The 21,687-nt window shown below is 27.1% G+C and overlaps 1 protein-coding gene across 2 annotated transcripts; it reads left to right on the plus strand.

The window, feature by feature from the left end:
• Nucleotides 1-14,824: 14,824 nt before the first annotated feature.
• ELF4-L3 (ELF4-like 3) lies at nucleotides 14,825-16,629 on the plus strand. Of its 2 annotated transcripts, none has more exons than XM_039022423.2 (2): nucleotides 14,825-14,966; nucleotides 15,960-16,629. In XM_039022423.2, the coding sequence occupies exon 2, from the start codon at nucleotides 15,997-15,999 to the stop codon at nucleotides 16,339-16,341; it is 345 nt and encodes a 114-aa protein (XP_038878351.1). In that variant the 5' UTR covers nucleotides 14,825-14,966; nucleotides 15,960-15,996; the 3' UTR covers nucleotides 16,342-16,629. The 2 variants fall into 2 exon arrangements, with proteins under 2 accessions (XP_038878351.1, XP_038878352.1); XM_039022424.2 differs by lacking the exon at nucleotides 14,825-14,966 and adding an exon at nucleotides 15,065-15,204.
• The last annotated feature ends 5,058 nt before the right edge of the window (nucleotides 16,630-21,687 follow it).

Here is a 21,687-nt window from a genome sequence, read left to right on the forward strand (position 1 = left end):
TTTGCCTTGCGAAGGAGAGTTTCTCCGCATGCGGTCGTTTATGCGTTGGTCTGGTTTTCGCGTTTGCGTCCACTTCCTGCATTAGCTATAAAAATAGAATATTGAACGCATAATTAATGCAAAATAATGGGTTAGCTGAGATTCAACATGTTGATTGCCGCAAGCTTATTTTCTCATGAATTCCTATCATGATTGCCACATATTCTGCTTAACGAACTTCATAATTCTAAGAAAAAAACCTAAGATGACATGCAATGACATGCATTTCTGCATGTCATCAATCAATTTTGGCATCTTAAGCAAGAAAACAATCTAAATTATTACAATAATAATTGAAAAACGATTTTAAACCACAATAAGACCGCACAAACTGACTCGAACCACTTGAAAAACCCTCGAACCAGCTCTAAAACTCCAAAAACTGGCCAAAATCGATCAAAACTGGTCAAATCAATCGAACCGAATCGGTCCAGACCATCTGAACCAACTAAGCCATATTCAGTCGAGCAGGCGACTCGAACAGAGTAGCTGGCGTGCGCGAGCTGACGAGTCACAGGATGGCTAGAGTGCATGAGACGTCTGAAACTCACGAGACGGCTCAAACTTCACGAGATAGGTCAATGGGTCACGGATGGGGTTTAGGCTGTCTGATGAGCGTTGCAACGCTGCGAGGTAGTAGCTTCAAAAACGTTTTTCTATAGCTAAGCTCGCTTCTTTCTTTATTTAATTACAACCTAATTGCAACTCTATTGACTCTAACAAATGTACAGACATTTAAGCATACATTAAGGCCTATAAAAAAAGAGCCAATTACAACAACTATCACTGAATTGAAGAGAAATCTAATGCCAAAATTGAAATTATTCATATCAACACCCACTTTCACATAACTTATGAAAAATATCTAGCAAGCTAAAATTAATATGAATTGAGTGATAAATCTTGCTTTGATTTCAATTGTTGGTATTGACATTCAACATGTGGAAGTAATTAGGATCTTGAGCACTCTAATTTCATTAATTTTGGCAATCAAGTAAACATGTTCATATTAAGGAGATAGAGTTTTTGAAGTATGGAGTTTTTGAAGTATACCTTTGATGAACCCTTCAAATCAGTAATTTCTTAGCTTGAAATTAATAAAAAAAAAACTTGATGTATACTACCACAAGATCTTCTCTACTATCCTCTAGGATGTTAGATTGGATTGTGGGATCCAAAATGAGAAGGAAATGAAGGGAATTTTGGAGAGAAAACTATTTTTTTTTTTTTTTTTTTTTTGGTCTTAGTACAAGTTTTTCTTCTTTTGAACAATACCAACATGCACTTCAATTTCATGAGAAATTGACTCCAAGGCTCCATAAAGTGAGGGAATGAGAAAGTATAATGGGCTGGAAAAACACAATTTGTGGAATTTCACTTTTAAAAATTTTTCTTTTCAACTTTTAATTTGAAATCAATTCTTTAAAATTTAAAATGAGATTTAATTTTAAAATATTGATTCAATAATTAATATTAAAAAAATTAATTAACTTTAAACAAAATTAATTCTAATAATTAAATTTAAATTTAATTAATTTTAAATAATTAATTAAACAATTCAATTAATTAATTAATTTAATGTCAAACATAAATTAATCTAACACCTATTCCAAACATGAATTCCTATTCATGTAATTAATATTTAAATCTTATTTAAATATTTCTCAACTCTAATTAAACGTTTAATTATATCGCATATAATTAACAATTCCCATAAATCAAATTTGAACGTTTCAAATGATCTCATCACTCTATTTTAAGGTGTAGTCTGTTTATGAGCTAGTAAGGGAACCTAATGAGTATTATGGGCTCCAACGATCCAAGATTAACCAACTAAACTTTTTATCTCAATTAACCAACATTTGTTAACTAGTAGGGGAACCTAATGAACTCCACTAAACCTACATATTATGGGCTCCAACGATCCAAGATCAACCGGGTAAACTTTTTATCCCAATTAACTAACATTTGTTAACTACTAGGTCAGCCTATTAAAGTCTAGTAATTGCATTCCCCTCACTGTAAATATATTTTTTACCACCCAATATAACCATAATCAGTATCAAAGTGAGTCGCATATTATGAGCTCCAACGATCCAAGATTAATCAGGTAAACTCGTTTGTACTAAATACCAAGTAAGTTGCATCCAATAGTGTCCCTAGAATAAGGTACCCAATCTTATCTGTATACTATAGACCGTTTTGGCTATCTACTCGAACTTGATCCAATCTTATGACTCTACATAAAGTCTAAGTAATCATGTAATAGGCATGAATTTTAGTTTAATGAAATTAGGTTCTTTCTAAAACGGAATGAGCAATTCATACATTCAATAATAATTTTATTGAATAAACCTCAATAACATCTTTATTGCAAATAGAATTGTTTATATTTACAAATGGCGAGTTTTATGACATACAACCTAACATGGATTGGACTGTAAAAAATTGTATAAGTTAAGATAAAATATCATTTTTATTCTTAAGTTATGCGTCTCTATTTAATCCTAAGGTTTCAAAATATTATATTTTTAGCCCTTAAGTTTTGAGTTCAATTTCAATTTAGTCTAAAGATTTCAAATGTTACAATTTTACCTTTGAAATTTGAATTTTGTTTCATTTTGGTCTCTATTGGTTTCAAGATTTACATTATTAATTTCATTTTTTTTCACTCAATACTCACTTCAGCCTTTGATGTTAATGTTTATTAATTAATTTTAATGGCGATGGAAAAAATAATAAAACTTAATTAACTAGAATTCTTTTATTTTTATTAAATTAATTAATAACCATTAACACTAAAGATCATAAGTGGTTGTTTAGTGAAAATCCAAGTTAAAAGTTTAAATCTTGAAATTTAAGGACTAGACTGAAATAAAACTCAAATCTCGAGGATAAAATTATAATATTTTTTAATTTAGGGACAAAATTAAAAGTGTAACATTTTGAAACTTTGAGACCAAATAGAAACTAAACCTAAAACCTAGAGACCGAAAGTATTCCACCCTAAAAATTAAAAAGAAAAGAAAAGGCACAGAGTTGAAACACTGTGTAATATAAGGGGTAGTACTGGAAATATATGAGATTTTAATATTAGTGTAAGGGTGTATTTGAATTGACTTTTTAAGTGTTTATAAGTGAAAAAAAAGTATTTATAGACACTTAGAATGTCAATCCACAAGTCATAATTGTCTTTAACATAGGCTTTGTTGCAACAATGAAATATGAAATCTAAAATGGCAATATGAAGGTTTTTTAAAACCTTAGTCGGAAGCGAGATTGTTTCCCCCTTTTTAAATCTACATGGAAAATAAAATTCAGAACCCTATTATGCATTCTAAATAAATTATAACATGCTGAGAACAAAAATATAGAGAGAATTTGGAGTTTGGATTACTAACCTCTTGAAAAACCAATTCTTCACGAATCTTCCTCTCGATCTGGCCACGATCACTTCATTTCTCCTTAGGATCACTAACAAAAACAACAGGAATACCAACCCAAATTGGACACTACCAAGAGATAATCCTCTTTATTTTCCTTTAGGGATTGAGAATTACAGGAGTGTGTGGGGCTCTATAATTAATTTGGGAGAGTGAGAGATTTTATGAGAGAAGAAATTTTGTAGGGAATTTTTTTCTTCTTCGTGAGAGTGTAGAGAACCAATTGATCACAAACGGTCTTGGTTTTGGAAGATGAAGATTGTTGTTTTTAAAACTATCCATTCACCATCATCAAGAGAGAAAATTAGGGAGGAAGTTAGAAATAACTCCCTCCATTTAAATTTCAAATAATTTAACATTTAAAATAAATTAAAACTAGTTTTGATTTATTTAATATATAATTATACACTAACCACCTTATATAACATATATATTATACTATATGTCATATCTAATATAATATAACATATAGTTTTAAAATGTCTCAAGTAAGATATAGTATTTAATATGAATTAAATTCATATTAAAATTAATTATATGATTCCAATTCATATAGTTAATATTTGAATCATATTCAAATATTTATTTCCTCTAAAAAATATATATTATAATGTATCAAATAAATTATATTAATTATATTATATTATATATAATTAATTCCTTCAATTAATTTAAACATTTCAAATTAATCCAAAATTAATTTGATTCTCACTAATCCCAGTTGAGCTACAAAGAGGACCTTATGAACTTACAGATTGAAACCCAATGGTACTTGAATAATTAGTTAAATTTCTCAACCTCCATTAACTGTCAGTCACTCCACTAAAAAAGCTACACATTTCGCACTACAAATATATTTTTGTATCCATTGGATATGATCAATCAACTGTGCGATGACTCTTCACAAATTACTCATAAGTATAGTTAGGCCAAATTACGATTGTGCCTCTATAGTTACATCTAACTTCTTAAGTACCACTGATCCCTCTAATGAATAATAAGTCATAGTCAAGCTATGACCAAACCCCTCTCGGGCCAAGAGAGGGTGTGGAGCCACATTTTTCAAGCCCCGGAATAAGCCCTTAAAAGAGCAATTTATCTACTTACCTTGACGTTAGAGAATGAGTGAATTTTGTCTTGTGTAGCTGTCTTCCTAGCTCCCTAATCAGATGAATCACCAAAATGGTAGGCATATTGAGTTGGAGAACTAACCACTCTCACCCATGCAAATCAAATTAATGCCTTCATAGGCAGAAGTTCACAATTCACTGAGGATTCAGGTAATGTCAACTATGGCCACCCTAGTGAAATGTAGGCCTCTACTATTAACTATGTTATATAATGAGACTATTCATTTCATGGTCTAGTCTTATACAAACCCTTTTGTATAGAACACTCCCGCTCACATGTCTCTACATGAATAATCAGGATCAGATAATTTATAAAACTTTATAATAATTGTAACATTTATAAAGCGGGTCATATTCGTGTATCACCAGGATAAGGTATCTAGTCTCATCCATCTACTACAGACCGTCCAGGTTATCACTTAAACACAATACACATGTATATCTCTACATACATGTTTGAGCTACAAAAGATAACCTTAGATGTTTGTTTATTGGTTTTGTGGGTTAATGCTAATAAATGTCGAATAAATTACCTCGAATTTATTAAATAAATAAATTGTTTGTACGCTACAATTATAAACTATAGAACCCATAAGATTTAGGGCATCAACCCAACAAATAGACCATTGCTGCCAATAATAGGAAAGTATTTTATACTTATTTTTGACTTTTTTTTTTAAAGGAAAAACAAAACAAACAAACAAATTTGTAACTTCATATAGATGGGTTCGCTGTGCAAATGTCAAATTTTAACTTTAAAACTTACGAATAATTATTTTATTCTTGAAAATTATGTTGGTAAACGTCTCGAAATCAAAACAAGAAAATACTTGTACCAAACAACAAGATTACTGGATAAAAATATACTCCAATTTAACCCAAAAAAAATTAAATTATTTAATTAAAAACATCCGACAACTTGCCCAAGGCCCAAAATCGAAAGGCGCATTGTAGCCCAAATGGGGTCCACACATTCCCAAAAGGAAAATCAAACTCAGCTAGTCCCGATTTATTAAAAGAGAAACGACCAAGTCGACTCATCACTGGTAAGTACTCTACTACCTCAAGAGTCACACCTACTCTGAATACACCTCAAAAATTGTATCCCAAACGAGAGTTAGAGATTGAGCCTTATAAATAACCTCACACCATCAACTTCAAGGGATAAGCAATTCCCTTTGTGCTTAGTCGAGTTAAATATTCCATGTACTAACTCAATATTCCATGGATTAACTTAGGCATCACAACGAATATGACTTGGTATCACGCCAATACATGCACTTTTGTAAATCACCTCTAACTCCAACGACGAGTCCGAACCACAAGAGAAGACTAGTAGAGCAAGGAGTGGGGAGTTTCCATAACAAGATATCCATCCTACTAACACAACACATATTAAAAATTAAGACGACCAACACTTATAAAAAAAATAGTATCATGTAACTATAAAGACAATCTATAAATGAAAACAATAAAAAGAAATCCATAGGTAGCCACAACTCTAAATTGAGAGTATTAATTATACCAAATAATTACGTATGAATTAAATGGATAAAATTTTAAAACGAGTTTTGTGAAAATTAATCTTAGTAACATGAAGGGCATTTGCGAAAATTTATCTCAATTGACTCGAAAACTTTAATGGATAGGTCAAAGGACGAATATATATTATAAATAATAGGGGGAAAATAAAAAATGCTTGGCGTGATGCAATTAAATTTCTCCTATTTATATTCTGATTCTTGTTCTTTTTGTTGATTTTCTCTGGTTGTCTTTTTCTTTTTTTAATCTTTGCTTTGCATCAAGAAGAATCTAGGATAGTTGATATATATATATATATATAAAATATCTTGAACTTTGAAGGTTTTAGTAATACTCTTAAATTATAAAAAATAAATAAATGAAATATATATAAATGAAAACCGTTGATAATTTGTTTTAAAATTGCCTTTAAATTTTCAAAAGTTTTAGTACATCCTTAAGCTTGCTTAAAAAAAAAATACTTTTATCATTCCTAAATAGAAGAAAACCGTTAGTATCTCGTTTTAAAAATATCTATGAACTTTCAAAAGTTACATTAATGTCTTTAACTTGAAATCCCACAAAATTACATTATTGACACAAAATGGAGGCACTAATAATGCACATATTTTAAAAGTTCAAAATTATTTTTGCAACAAGGTATTTTTATTTATATACTAACAGTAGATATTTTTTTTAATATATATTATATATATAATTTAATTTAATTTAAGGGTATTTTTAGACTTTTTAAAAGTTTTTGAGAATTAACAATTTTAATCTAAAATTAACCGTAAAGATATTGTTTAGTTTGTCTTTTTTAAACACATGCACACACACGCATACTTACTAGACGTGCCAAATTTTATTTTAGTGCATAGATTTTTTTTAAAAAAAAATCTAATTAATGTAATAGTCTTATTTCATCAAACAAAGTAGGAATTTATGGAATTTAAAAGGGAAAGACATTTAATAAACATATTTACACTGTTAGATTATGATATTTGATGGGATTGATATGTTTTTTTCATTTGTTAAAACATTATTATTATCTTTTTAAGAAACCAAATTTTTAAAATTAATTTTGTTTCTTACATTTTCAACTTCAATCTATTTTGTTTCCATACTTGTAAAAGAGTTCATTTTGGCCTATAATTTAAGCTTTGTCCATATATAAATCTGCAAATAATTAGGAATTAATTAAGAACATAATTGTAATGCTACATTTCTTTTATTAATTGTTTTTAAATTTAAGTAATAATATTTTAAAAAGACTTGCAAGTAAGTTAAAAATAAAAATAAAGAAAATTACTAGCAAACAAACATTGGGTTTTTAAAATATAAAAGAATAAAACAAGAATAAAATTGTGGTATAAACTGTACCTTTAGCAACTTGTATAATAAGATATTGTACTTTAATTATGAATAATACCAATATTTATATTTTTGCACAAATAGCACTGCATGTGTGTAATGATAAAGTTGGCACATGATGCCCTTGTAAATAGAGACTTCATATATAATTTTTTTCCTTGTTCAAAAAATAGAATTATCAATGCTTGAAATGATAATTAATACATACAAAATACCGTAAATTTATACTCGAGTTTTTTTTAATAGTTTATGTATACAATATATAAGAATATGTACTAACTATATTTATAGTACCGTTGTAATTGGCTCTTAAATAAACAACATAGGAGATTTTTTTAGTAGCGAAAATATATTTTTAGCTATCATAAAAGTCAAGGGAGTCAATAAATTCGTAAATAAAAAAAACGATTAAAAGAGATTATCACAATATGATCATAATTAATTAGTAATTCTCTACTACTAAATATATGAGATAATAATAATTTAAAAAAATACTTTGAATTCGTATTTGGTGGTTACTAATTAAGAGGCATGCTTGACAATTTTCCAATTTACCTCTTATTAAAATGTCACAAATAATTGAATAATCTTTTTTCACAGATTGATCTTTTGTATAGATTAAGATATTAAAGTTCAACACTTAATTAAGAACAACTTATTTGTAACAAATTACGAGTTCGATAATTTTACGTGTTATTTAACTACTTAAACTTTTAAGATTAACTTTCAGATAATAGTAAAATTAAGAAACAAAATACATTCATAAAATAAACAGTCAAAACATAATAAAAAAATTTCTCAACTATAACTCGTTCTCATACGTAAAGCTTGTATGTCATCTGAGAGATAATTTGCGAGACCTAATTCTAAATTATTGAAACTATGACACAATATATATTACAATATAATATAATATAATATATAACATATATCATTGTGTTTATTTCTATATCTATTCAGATTAAAAGGATTCCTTCTCATCTAACCATATTATATATAAACATGTGATAATCTATGGTTGACCATAAATTTAAAAAAATATATATTTGTAACTAAAAAGAAAAAAAAAACTATTCTTAACCTTCCTCTATATATATATCAAAATAAAATAGTTGGGATTTTAATCCCCTAACAAGTTCTCTCTTTAAATATAGTTTAAAAAAAACATTTCTTATACATTAAAGGAATTATAAACACATATGTAACGACCCGGGTTTAAGAGAGAACATGAATGAACCGAGATCGCATCCAAATGAGAATGATCCTAAAGATATGAAAGTATGGTTAAGATAAGCTTAAAAGAATTGAAAATTACTATCTATATCAAGAAAGTTGTACCATCCTTTTGGGTGGCTCAATAATAGAAACTCCATAGTTAAGAAGCATAGCCAGGTCGCAATAGACATAGAGAAATGCCGGAATTATCCAGATTTTGAATCTTAGACCTAGAGTATCACAACATATATTCAATATTAAATGGATAAAATTGCATAGCGAAGTCAAATTTATAAATTTTGACAAAGTTATTCCATAGCTAATTAGTAAAACCCATTTTTATACAAAACTTTATTTTATTAGAATTAATGAATTTATGAGTATGTTTACATTGTTTTATATTAAAATTAGTAGGTAAATAAAAACTGAATCGACGGTAAAATTTACAATAGTCAGACTATGTTTACCCCAGTGAAAAGGAGTAAATTGACAAAAACTAAATGGATGGTAAAATTTATAATACTCAGACCATGTTTACACCAGTGAAAAGGTAATAAATCAATGGGATATGAAAAGAGGGCTCAATTTGATTACATTTGGTGTTGTTTACTTATGTTTTGCATCTGTTTTGACACAGTGCCCCACTTCCAAATATGTAATAAAAAATGAAAATTTGTTGACGAGCAGAGCGTACTCAATCCAAATGCGTCTGAAAATTATATCATATCATTACCGTTACTCTTTCATAGCAAAATTTTTGAATTTTGGTATGTTTATCATTATCATTATCGTTTGACGCTCAGAGATAATGATAATGGTAGTGGTAACAATAAATGCGAAAAAATTCATAATTCAAAGTAAACGTGATTAAAAAGCAATTTAATTATATTTGCGATTCAGATTCATTTATAGTTGATCTATCAATGAAATTTCATTACGATTATACTATGAGATTTGAATGTTTAGGATCAAAATAGCTCCCTTCTAACAAATTTATAGTTAAAATGGATACTTTTCTTATTTAATAAAAAAAAATGGCGTTTTGTTGTTGACAAGGAATCTATAATTAAATCATCAACACCCAATAAAAAAATATAAATATAATGTATATACTTAATTAAAAGTTAACCAATTTCCAGGAAATTCCCTGATAGGTTGATGATAAGCATGATTAGCGTCGTTACAATCTAAGTCTAATCCACTTGATTATTAATAAAAACATTAATATATATTTTTTTATTTTTCTAATGGATTTAAACCCGTAGTTGATTAATTGGTCAAACAGATGCAATAATTATTTTTAAATAAAATATTATATCCCAATCTTTTTATTTTTATTGTTTTTTTAAAATAATTTTAAGAGTAGTCTCATTTGTGATGATAACAAAAGGTAGTTTATTTAATATTTGGCAAGTTAAAAATTAGATTCTATATTATGAGTGATGTCTCTACTTAATCTTCAAATTTCATCATTAATGATGTCTTTAAATTTTAAATTATCCTAAGAATATTTATTCTTCTTAAACGTCGGTTTTCATAATTTCTCTTATCAACTTTGCATTCATAGATTTGATCCTTCCGTCCCACATGTTGTACAAATGAATATTTTCTTGATGATGAAATGTACATTTAGTTGCTCGAAAAAATAAAATATGGTTAAGATCAAGAGGTATAATAAAAAGGCATTAGTTAAGCGAATTTTCTATTTGAGAATAATTACCAAAATATTATAAATTATCATAAATGTTAAATATTCATATCGTCATTTTTACATGGTTGAACTAGAAAACAAGTGTTAGCACCCAAAACTTACCCCAAGAAAAATAACAATTTTGTCGTAAATTTTTAGTATATAACGGTATAATGTTTGTAATTTATTTTTTTAATAAAAAATTCAGTATCTAGTGTAACATATATTTTAAATATGAATAGGATATTTTATAGATATAAATTTCAAAGTCAAAATGTATTTTCTAAAGTATACTATTAAATCTATTTATACTAAAAACAATATGTTTCATCTTAACGAGAATTTTTAGCATTTGGTGTAAATTTTAATAAATTTTTATTATATGAATTAAATCACAACATATTAAAAGGAAGAGGGGGAAAAAAACATTACAACTTATAAGCTACAAATAAGGCTTCCGACGTCCGTAATTATTTGGGTGTATTTTCGCACAATTCCTTCTAAATATTTTCATTTTTTTTTTTAAGGAAACATTTAGATTTTAAGATAAATTATGAAAATAGATATATGAGATATTATTTAAAAAAAAAAAAAAAAAAATCAAAACACGGTTTACACTTTGAAAGAATTGGTAAAAGGTAGATAATAAATTTAAAGAGGGTCAAATTAGAAAATTAATGGAGGATTTTCAAAATATAAAAATAAGGAAAATTATTTACATAAAATAGTAAAATTTAATCATTTTAGACTTATATTATCAGTTTCTATCTATGATAGATACTGATAGACTTATATCAGCCTCTATCAATGATAAACTTTATTAGTTTATGTCATCAATAGACATTAATAAAAGTAGTTTTTTTTTTTTTTTTTTTTTGCTATTTTTATAAATAGTTTGATATTTTTTCTATTTGTAAACAAATTTCAAACTTAATTATATAGTCCTTTAATTTGAGTTTTTTTTTTCTTTTTTTTTCCTCAAATTTCAAAAGTGTTTAATAAGCTCGTAATTTTAAAAAATATCGAGTAAGTCATTCAGTTTGGTATATTATTAATGATTATAAATCATAACCTAACCTAATTATTTCATTTTAAAGTAGTAATCAAAATAACTATTTAAGGGGGAAAAAAAGAAAAAATAAAGAGGAAAAAAAAGCTCCAACCAAGGCATATCCCATTAGGAATCATCAACATTCTTTAACCGCATAAACTTTTAGGGAGAAAGTGAAAATATCAATTTACACACTGAAACTTTGGAAGTTTATCATTTATATTATCTATTATCTTTTGTTTTGAAAAAACATCATATGTAACTTACAATTGTATTGATTAAATTCATAAATTTTTGTAAATGAATCAATTTCAACTCACAATCATAATTTTTTTGGAGAATTTTCCATGCATATATTCTAATCATCCAATTCTATAAAATCAATATTTGAACAAGTCTATAGACATGTATGAATTGATGTATGAATGCATTTTGAAAAAAAAAAATATATACATTTTCCATCCCTAGATTTTGAGTTTATTTTTCATTCGGTCTCTAGATTTCAAAATGTTACACATTTAGTCTATAAGTTTGAAAATGTTACAATTTTACCATTGAAATTTGAATTTTGTTCTAATTTGATTTTTTATATTTCAAGATCTGCCACTTAATTTCGATTTTTCATTAAATACTAATTTTCAATAATTGGCATCAATCTCTATTAATTATTTAAATAATTATGAAGTCAAATATTAAACTTTAATTCTAGTAGGGGTGAAAAACAGTGCAACTTACTTAATTTTAATTATTATAGTTAATTTAATTAATTAACATAATTAATACTAAAGATAACAAATGAGTATTTAATGAAAATTTAGTTTAAAATTGTAAATCTTGAAACATAGATATCAAATTGAAACAAAATTAAAATTTCAAGGATAAATTATAATATTTTGAAACTTATGTACTAAATTGAAATAAAACTCAAAACTTATGATTAAATATTTAACATTTCAAACCTAGATATTGAACAAAAAGTAGATCAAAAGATATAAACCAATATGATTTTTTGAAAAAATTACCTTTTTAGTCCTCAGGTTTTGAAGAATATATGTGTTTGGTCCCTAATTTTGAAAATGTACCTTTTTAGTCTCAGATTTATAAGAATAAACTCATTTGATCCTATAAGAATGAACCCATTTGATCTTCAAGTTTTCAAAATATACATCTTTAGTCCCTAAATTTTTAAAAATATGTTTAAATCCTCCCTCCCCTAAATAACTTCATACTATTGTTTTAAATAATTATAGGCATTCTAAATTAGAATAAAATTCTTAAAGTCACATTAACTTTACTTTTTTCTAATTTTAAATATCATATAACTAATATTTAAAAAATCAAATAAAAAAATCTTCAAAAATGTAGTTTTCTAAAGAAAAAAATCAGTAATTTTAAATATAATCCTAACAAAATGCTTAAGTTAATTAGCTTATAAAAGTTAAAAAATGTAAATTATAAATTTCATATTATTTAAGTGATATTTAAAAATATAAAATTATATTAAATAATAAAAAATAAATAAAGGAAATAATAATTCGATACGTCCCATCGAATAATTAATTCGAGAAATACTTCCTCTCCCATCCAATTAAATTCATCAAAATTATTTAAAATCAATACACGAATATATACAGAGAAAATCAGAATACAAATTCCAAGAAAATTACATGGGAGCATTTGTTTTTAAATTATTATTAAAGTGCTTTCGAAACTCTTTTTACGGTGGGCCCCACAGCTCTGCTAGGTCAGAGACTTTTATTTTAATTTTATACCACTGTCCACATTAAATTCCACGTGGACACACCCAGAACAATCCCAGATTTGCATCTGAGCGAAACACACCGGATTGTACCCCTCCTCCTCCCCTCAGAATCAAAACTGCAAAAATAAACAAATTAAAATAATACAGGTGGATAGATTTTTCTTTTCCTTTCCTTTTGAGTTCAGTATTTATATTTCTTTCTTTCTTTATTTATTTTTGCCATTTATTCCAATATCTAACCTTTTTTTCTTTCTTTTTGGAGATATTATTATATTTTGTTTTTATCCTATTCAAAAATACTCCCAAGCTTACATTTCATCCTCTAAAATTAATTTATTGTTTGAGCTATACTTTTAAATTTAATTTTATATTATTAAAAATGATTAAAGTCATTATAATTCATAATAGGACTATTTTCAAATATAAATAAATGAATCAACTTTTTTACAAATACACTAAAATGTCCCTTGTCTATCGATATTAGTGATAAACATTGATAGATACTTATTACTTCATATCACTGATAGACAGTGAATTTTGTTATATTTGAAAATATTTTCAATAATTTTATTATTTTAAAAAATTATCCTTTATATAATATAAGTATGTTTAAACTAAAAAGTGGTTTTAAAATAGTCAAAATCACTTCTATCTATTTGTTCAACATTATTGTTCAATAGATTTTTAATCCTTCGAAATCAATTTTTATGGTATGAAAATTAAGATTTAAATATAAAATTAAACATTAAATTGATTTTGTATGATTAAAGACATGTTTAAAAGTAACTTTGAACATATGTATAGAAGTCATTTTGACAATTTCAAAAATACCATAAAATATTCAGACACAAATACTTCAATGATTTCAAAATTACTCAATAAATATGCTCACAATACCTATTAGCATAAAGAGGGGAAAATTTTTAATGACAACTTTATAAATGTAGATGTAGATTAAAAAAAAATGGTATATTCCCTAGTAAATCCATTACAGATGTTAAATTTGAGAAGAGAAATTTTAGGAAAATTTTCTGATTTAAGTTACTTTTACAATTTTTCTCCTAGGTTCAACTATGTGTTTATCCGTCCATTCTTTTACAATACAAATGTAGGAGGATCAGACCTCTAACCTCGAGATTAGTAACAAAAACTAATGTCAATTAAATTATGCTTATGTTAACATGTCCGTTCCCTCTAATAGCTTATGAATTTTTTTAAAAAATTATTCATTGAACCTGCCACAATATGTCGAGCTATTTTTTTTTGTCTCATTTCTACATCCAACGGTGTAAAATTGCCGCTACAAACTATCAATAATTTCTCAACAGATGGATCTACATTATTAATAATATAGAAATAAAGTTTTTTTTTTTTTTAAAAAAATTGATATAAAGGGGTTAGAGGTAGAGCGTGACTGTCAAATCCTATATATTCCTCCTCCTTTCCATTTCTCTCACTTTCCCTCTTTCAGTTTCTCTCTCTAAAACCTCTCTCTGTTGTAATTCTCAAGGATTCAGAGGGTAGGGGCCTGTTCGGGAGATTCGATTGAAGCGGCGATCCTTTTTTTTTTTTCTTTTTTTTTTTTTTGGATTTCTGGGTATTTTTTTTATTTTGTTTTCCCCCTTTTTTCTTTCTTCTTTATACTTCTCCTCGTCCTTTGGAACCTCTTCTTTTGTTGAGGTCTTCTCATTTCAATCCGTGTGTCTTCTTCTCTCCGAATATAATGTTCCAGATTTTCAAGGTACTGACTATTACAATCTCCCTATTTTTATCTCTCCGATTCTCTCTTTTAGCTAACTGCTTCGTGTACGATTACAAAAGGAATCACAAATCATAATCAATCTATTTCAGTTCCTTCTTTGTTTATAATGTTTTATAGTTTTAGACTTGGGAGTTTCCTTTTTTCAGTCTGTTGATGCGTTCTCTGAGACATTGATTTTGATTTCATCTGCCTGTTGTTGTCGTAAAGGACTGATTTGGTGAGATTTTTGGAATTAGTGTTTTATTTTGAAGTTTTTGGCATCTGGGTTGTGGATTTTGTTCAAATGGGTTTTTGGTTTGCACTTCTTTGGAGAGGAATTTGTGATTGTATTGGTTGAAATTGGAGTTTGTTCTGGTTTTTATGATATGGGTTTGGGAATTCTTCCCAATTACTCAAGATGTTTGTTGTATTGTATGTCAATTGGGATTTTATTATTTTAATATGTTGATGAGTTTATAGTTGAATATGTAGTTTAGAGGATCAATAATGCTGTCTCTATTGAGGTGCTCTCCTCATGGGCTCATATTTCTGCATCATTGACTGGTTTTTTTGGGTCTTCGGGATATCTGTTGTTTAGAACTCTGAGCCTTAGTCGGGTTTTTTCTGAGCACATTAAAAAAGGTTCCCTTTTATGGAAATGCTTCTGCTTTTTCCCAATCTCATCATAAATCAATTAAAAAAAACCATATAATTAAAACCCTCCATCTTTGTTATCTGATTCCTCTGTTTCAAAACTGGACCGTGGTTGTCATGATTCCTTTCTACAGTTCTTGTCTCATGTGCTTAAATTTCAAATTAACAGGAAAAAGGAAAAAAAGAAAAGCAAATATCTTAACAAAGTACCAAATGTTTCTTCATATTTATGGGTTTCTCAGTTAAAACAGAAATTCATGAATTACAAAGAACTGTCATTATCTCTTTCTCATGGTATTCTTCTTCTTTTTCCTCTTGTTCTTCTTTGTTCTGATGCAGAGAAGGTTCTGATTTTAGAATTCTGATCTGTAAAAGCATGGAGGGTGATACATTTTCAGGGCTTGGGAGTAGTCCACAGATTGATAGCAAGATTTTACAGACATTTCAGAAGAATTTTGTTCAAGTCCAAAACATATTGGATCAAAACAAGCTGCTCATCAGTGAGATAAATCAGAATCATGAGTCAAAAATCCCTGATAATCTTAACAGAAATGTGGGTCTGATCAGAGAATTAAACAACAATATCAGGAGGGTTGTTGACTTATATGCTGATCTTTCATGTTCCTTCACCAGATCCATGGAAGTTTCTTCAGAAGGTGATTCAAGTGGAGCTTTGAAATCAGATGGAAAAGCAGGTCAGAAGAGAAACAGAGCTGCTTAATCCACAAAAAAATCATCTTCTCCATTCTTTGGCGTGGTGGGAGAGGAGGAACAAACATATTTCTCATCTCTGTCAAAACAAAAGGCTAGTATAATCAAATAGATTCTCTGTAACTTTCTTGTATGATTTAACTATCTAGTTTTACTTAGTTCTTCTTCTTCATCATCATCATCATCATCCCTCTCCTGCATTGCTTAGAGAAAATAATTGTCCTGATTCTGTATTTAATTGCTTTTCTGCCTAACTGTGGATCTACTTGAGAAAATTAAGCATCAAATTCTCATCTGATTTCTGGTCTTGGTTCCAACTTTTATGCTCTGTACTTTAAAGATTCTTAGGGTTGGTTTGATAACTCTTTAATATTTTATTTTTTTAGAGGTGTTTGATGAGAACATAATAATTTCGAGTGTTTAACTTTTTGAAACTTTTTTTCACTCGAACATTTGGTGCATGCTTGGGTGTGATTTCCATATCATAATCATTAAAACCATGTTTTATAGTGATTTTAAAAATGACAAAAGTGATTTTAACTATTTTAGAATCATTCTCAAACAAGATATAAGCATGGATTAGGATTACTAATGAAGCTTTAAGATGCTTCTTTTACAAAATTTCTCTCTTCAACAAATTTTGGGCCAAAATCTCATCTGGATTTTAGTTTTCTTCCCAAAATTTCCCTTCCACAGCCATAGCCATAGCCACAGTTCAGCTTATAGGTTACTGTTTTGGGTCTTCTTTTATGAAAGCTATGAACTCAAATCTCTTCTGTTGCTTTCTGCTCAGAAAGTTTACTGTAAAAATGGTTTTTACTGTCCATGATTGAGCTTATTACAGAAGAGCTGTGGGAATTGAAAAAGAAAATTAAGATAAAACCAACAGCTTTTAGCTGGTTTCTGTTTGGTTCTCTATCACACACCAACCAAACAGAATCTCAGATAAAGGATGATTGGCTTTTTGACTCTTTTTCTTTTTCCTTTTTTTTTTTTTTGGATTTTGTTTTGTTTTGATTTAGATATGGAAGTCTTGCATTCCATTCTATGTGATCAGTTACTGTTTCTTGGTTGGGTTCTGCTTTGCAAGTTATAGTATTCTTTAGGGAGTTCAAACAAAACATAAAAGCTTTAAAGAGATAGAGAGATGTGAAACAGCCATTCTCAACTAGAAGACAAAGTACCAAAACAAGGGTATGTTTTGTGGGTTAGGAATGAACTCAAATTCCCCACTCCTCTTTTTTATCTCAACTTAGAAAAGGTATATTCTTCAAAAAATAATAATAATAATAATATATAAAAATTCTAGTTATGTCCAATAAGTCTTGTTTGATGATGATTTGATTCCTCAACCTTCTCTTTTCCTTCTTATCTTTTGCATTGAACTTTTCCTTTCTTTTCTAGTGGACCCATTTTATACAAACTTGTTTTTATCATTTCAAAGAAATTATTGAGTGTATATGTTATTCTCATGATCCTTATTAGTTGTGTAGTTGAGAGACCTAAATATACTTTTTGACTATGATATTAGATGTACTTTAGTTTATGCCAAAAAAACACACTCGAGGAGTTTGGATGCTTTTCAATTTTTTAACATCAATAAGCTTCTTTTACAATGGTAGAAGTACAGGATCGAACCATCAACTTTTGAAAAATATAATTGGTGTTATTTATTGAGCTAAGCTCAAACATAAGATCTATGTAACTTTATGTATTTGACTGGGGAATTAGGGTTTTAATTCCTTCCATTTTTATTTTTTTTTTTTGTTACAAGTGTCCTAAGACAATTGTGATTGAGCTTCTCGAGAACTCACCTTACTTGAGATTTGACAAAATGAGTCATGAACTCCACGAGAAAACAAACTTAATTGGACCAATCATAATTGGTAATATTTACCATTCTGTTTTGAGTATGACAAAATTATGATTGAACAACTTGGTGAGATGTACAAAGATAAAAATATGTATTTGAATATTCTTCTTCAGTTCAATTGAACAAACAAACAAATGGAACTACCTCAATTCAATCAATAGTTTTGCCATTTCAACTTGTACCCTAATGGAAAATATTTCAAAGGGATTCCATAATTATTGAAGTTTCCTTTTAAGATAGAATGGTAAGAAAAAATAATTAACAAAAATATTCCATGAAAGTGGTTGGGAAAGAGAGAAAATTTGTTGGGTTTTGAAAAGGAGTAATATGAAATTATGAAGTGTTAGAAGCATAATTATTTGAGTTCTACTATGGTTGTTGGAATTTAATAATAATAACAATAATAATCCAACCACGTGCCTTTCAAATGAACCCAAAATAAATAATAATAAAATAAAATAAATTATTTTTTTTTTTTCTTTTTTCAAATTTTAATACAATATTAAATTATTACTAATAGTGATATAGACTATAGATATTGTTGAATTGGAAGTTAGGTCCAACGTCCTTGTAAATGGAACCCCTTCGACATAACTTTATTCAATGTCTGTTTTACTATTTTTGGAATTTATTATTTTTTGCTCCAATTCGTAAGGTTGTATTGATTTAGATTCTAAATTTTTTATTTCATCTTTTTTTATTCTAAATTATATAAATGTTGCAAATCTAAACTTCAATATATATATATATATATATTTTAAATGTTGTAATTTTAATCATTTAATAAATTTTTCTTCAAATATTGTTAAAAAAAAGTTTGCTTTTTATACGTTTAATGAATTATAAAACATGTAAACATATGAGTCGATACATTTTTTAAAAGAGAAAAATAACGTTAGAGCTAATTTTTTGTTGTAATTTATGGATTTTTGGAATGTTATTCGATAGTTAATTTGTGTAGCTCAAATTTATTTACAATTTTTTTTTGTTCGTATTAGTAGGTGAAGTAGCATAAATTGAGTTGGTAGTTAAAATTGCAACACTTATATAAGTTTGTGGTCCAAATTAATATGATGGGACAATTTGAAATTAATATTTTTTTTTTTTTTATAGGGTTTCATCATTTTATTTAGGTCTCATTTGGTAGTCATTTTGTTTTTTTTTTTTTTAATTAAACCTATATTCTTCTCATTTTTTATAATGATTTACATATTTTTTTAAGTATAATGGTTGAATTCTTAGCATAATTTCAAAAATAAAAATAAGTTTTTATAAGTTTTTTTTTTTTTTGTTTTCTTTTCAAAATTTTACTTTGTTTTTAAAACCATTGGTAAAAAGTAGATAACAACAAAAGAAATTTGGAGGTGGAAATAATGTCTATAGACTTAATTTAAAAAATAAGAAAAACTAAAAACTAAATGATTACCAAACGGGATCTAAAAATTTGAAAGATAATTATTGTGATGGTCTGATTTACACACATATGACTAATCTCTAATATAACTATTTGGCTCTACGATATTTTGTTGCCATAATTTCATAAAACTTTTACATAAAGTCCAATTTATTCCTCTAAAGTTTCTTTTATTGTGTTTCTTTCCTCACTCGTTTAAGTTCAAGTTTCAATTTACTAAAATTAAAATTTTAAAATTAAATTAGATTTGTTGGTAAAAAAAAAAAAAAAAAGAAGAGTGTTTCTTTATTGTCTAGGCGAATTTAATTCAATGAATATTTATTATGTATTAGCGATCAAAATATATGTGATTTAAATACTCCATCCTATATGTTCACTTTGACGACGGTTAATTATAAAATATCGAGATATTATTAGAAACAACTATGAATTAATTATTATATTGAATAATTGGGATATTTAGCCATTTTTATAGACTGTATTCGTAGGTCCAATATTATTTCAAGTCTACTTTTGTTTAATTATTCATTTTTCTTTTTATTCCTTGTATTTTCCCAACAACTTATAAATAAAAGCTTGACCATACATTCAAGATATTAATTCCTAAGCTTCAAAAGGTCTCAATTATTTCCCTATGAATGTTTGTTTTCTTTTTTGTTGTGTAGTGTATTAAAAACGTTGGGAAATTTTGTAAAAACCACCTAAATAATTATATAACTAATTAAAAATTTAAATTTAAAAAATAAATAAACATCGACATTTTACTATATTTGAAAATATTTTCAATAGTTTTATCATTTAAAACAATTATTCTTGTCAATATGGTTTTTATGAGTTGGGTTTCATGTCAATTCAATACATATGTAATTTTCAATCTGTCATATGATTTTTCTAATTTCATCGCATATTTAGGTAAATTTTACAAATAATAAATATTCTGGATTGTATAACTAAAATTCAAAGCTAATAATTGTGACAATTTAAATCCTAAAACTCTCGATTAATTATTTATAATTATTTTTACTCGATTCGATTAAGAATATAATGTTCCAATCATCTAAATATTCCTTTGAAATCCGACCAAAAGTAAAGAAAGGTCTTGTTTAATAAAAATTAACAATAAAGGTTATCGTGCAATTCTTTCTACATACGTTGGAAAAAATAAATAAAGGAACAAACATGTGAAAAGCCACTCATATTAATTATAAAGCCGCTATTATCCATTTTTGTTCTACCATTTCTCTCCAAAATCCCTAAATTTAAACAAACTTTTATACTTGGTGAAAAATATGTATTAAAGATATTAAAACAAAATTTTGATAAATGGAATCTTAATTAATTAACTAAAGCTTACAATTTTAATTCGTACCATCATTAATTTATGGTTTTAGTTGACACACAAAGTTTGGGTAGAACTTATTACTTTCATTTCTGATTTTTATTTGGTAAGGTCTTACAACAAAAATAGGATCAAACTATATGAACCAAATTTCCCCTTGAAATTTAGCCTAAATTATATAGTACCATATTCAAATTTTAAAGTCAAAACGAGTCCTAACTCAATTGACTTATCGTATGTACGATCAGATGAAGGTATGAAGCTCAAATCGCCCCCAATTGCTATTGTAATGAAAAAAAAAATAGAAACTTTTAAAAATCAAACCCAAACTACATTGATTTAACCATTTAATAAACGTGACACAACATAGTAGTTGAACGCTGGTCTTACCACATCAAGTTATACCTATTTTTTCTCTCTTTTGAATAAAAAAATGCATTTTTTTCCTAATATTTTATGAGCAAATATCAATTTACAATCTTAAACTTGGAGTTGTATTAATTAAGTTAATAATTGTATCAATTTAAATTTTGAACTTTAAAGATTGTATCAATTTAAATCTTCAACTAATAATTAAATTTTAACTCTGAAGTTTCATAATTGTATCATTTAAACCTTACATTATGTTTTATTTGGATAAACATTGTGTGAGACTTATAATTTTATCAATTAAACCTTTAAACTTACATAGACGAATCAATTTAGACTCTTAATTAAGATTTATTTGAAG

Source organism: Benincasa hispida, chromosome 2, assembly GCF_027475165.1.
Source record: "Benincasa hispida cultivar pf3 chromosome 2, pf3_genome.v1.1, whole genome shotgun sequence".
Lineage (NCBI taxonomy): Eukaryota > Viridiplantae > Streptophyta > Magnoliopsida > Cucurbitales > Cucurbitaceae > Benincasa > Benincasa hispida.

What these genes read in the sequence shown, in the direction of transcription:
- ELF4-L3 (XM_039022423.2), top strand. Translation starts at nt 15,997, where the DNA reads ATGGAGGGTGATACATTTTCAGGGCTTGGGAGTAGTCCACAGATTGAT.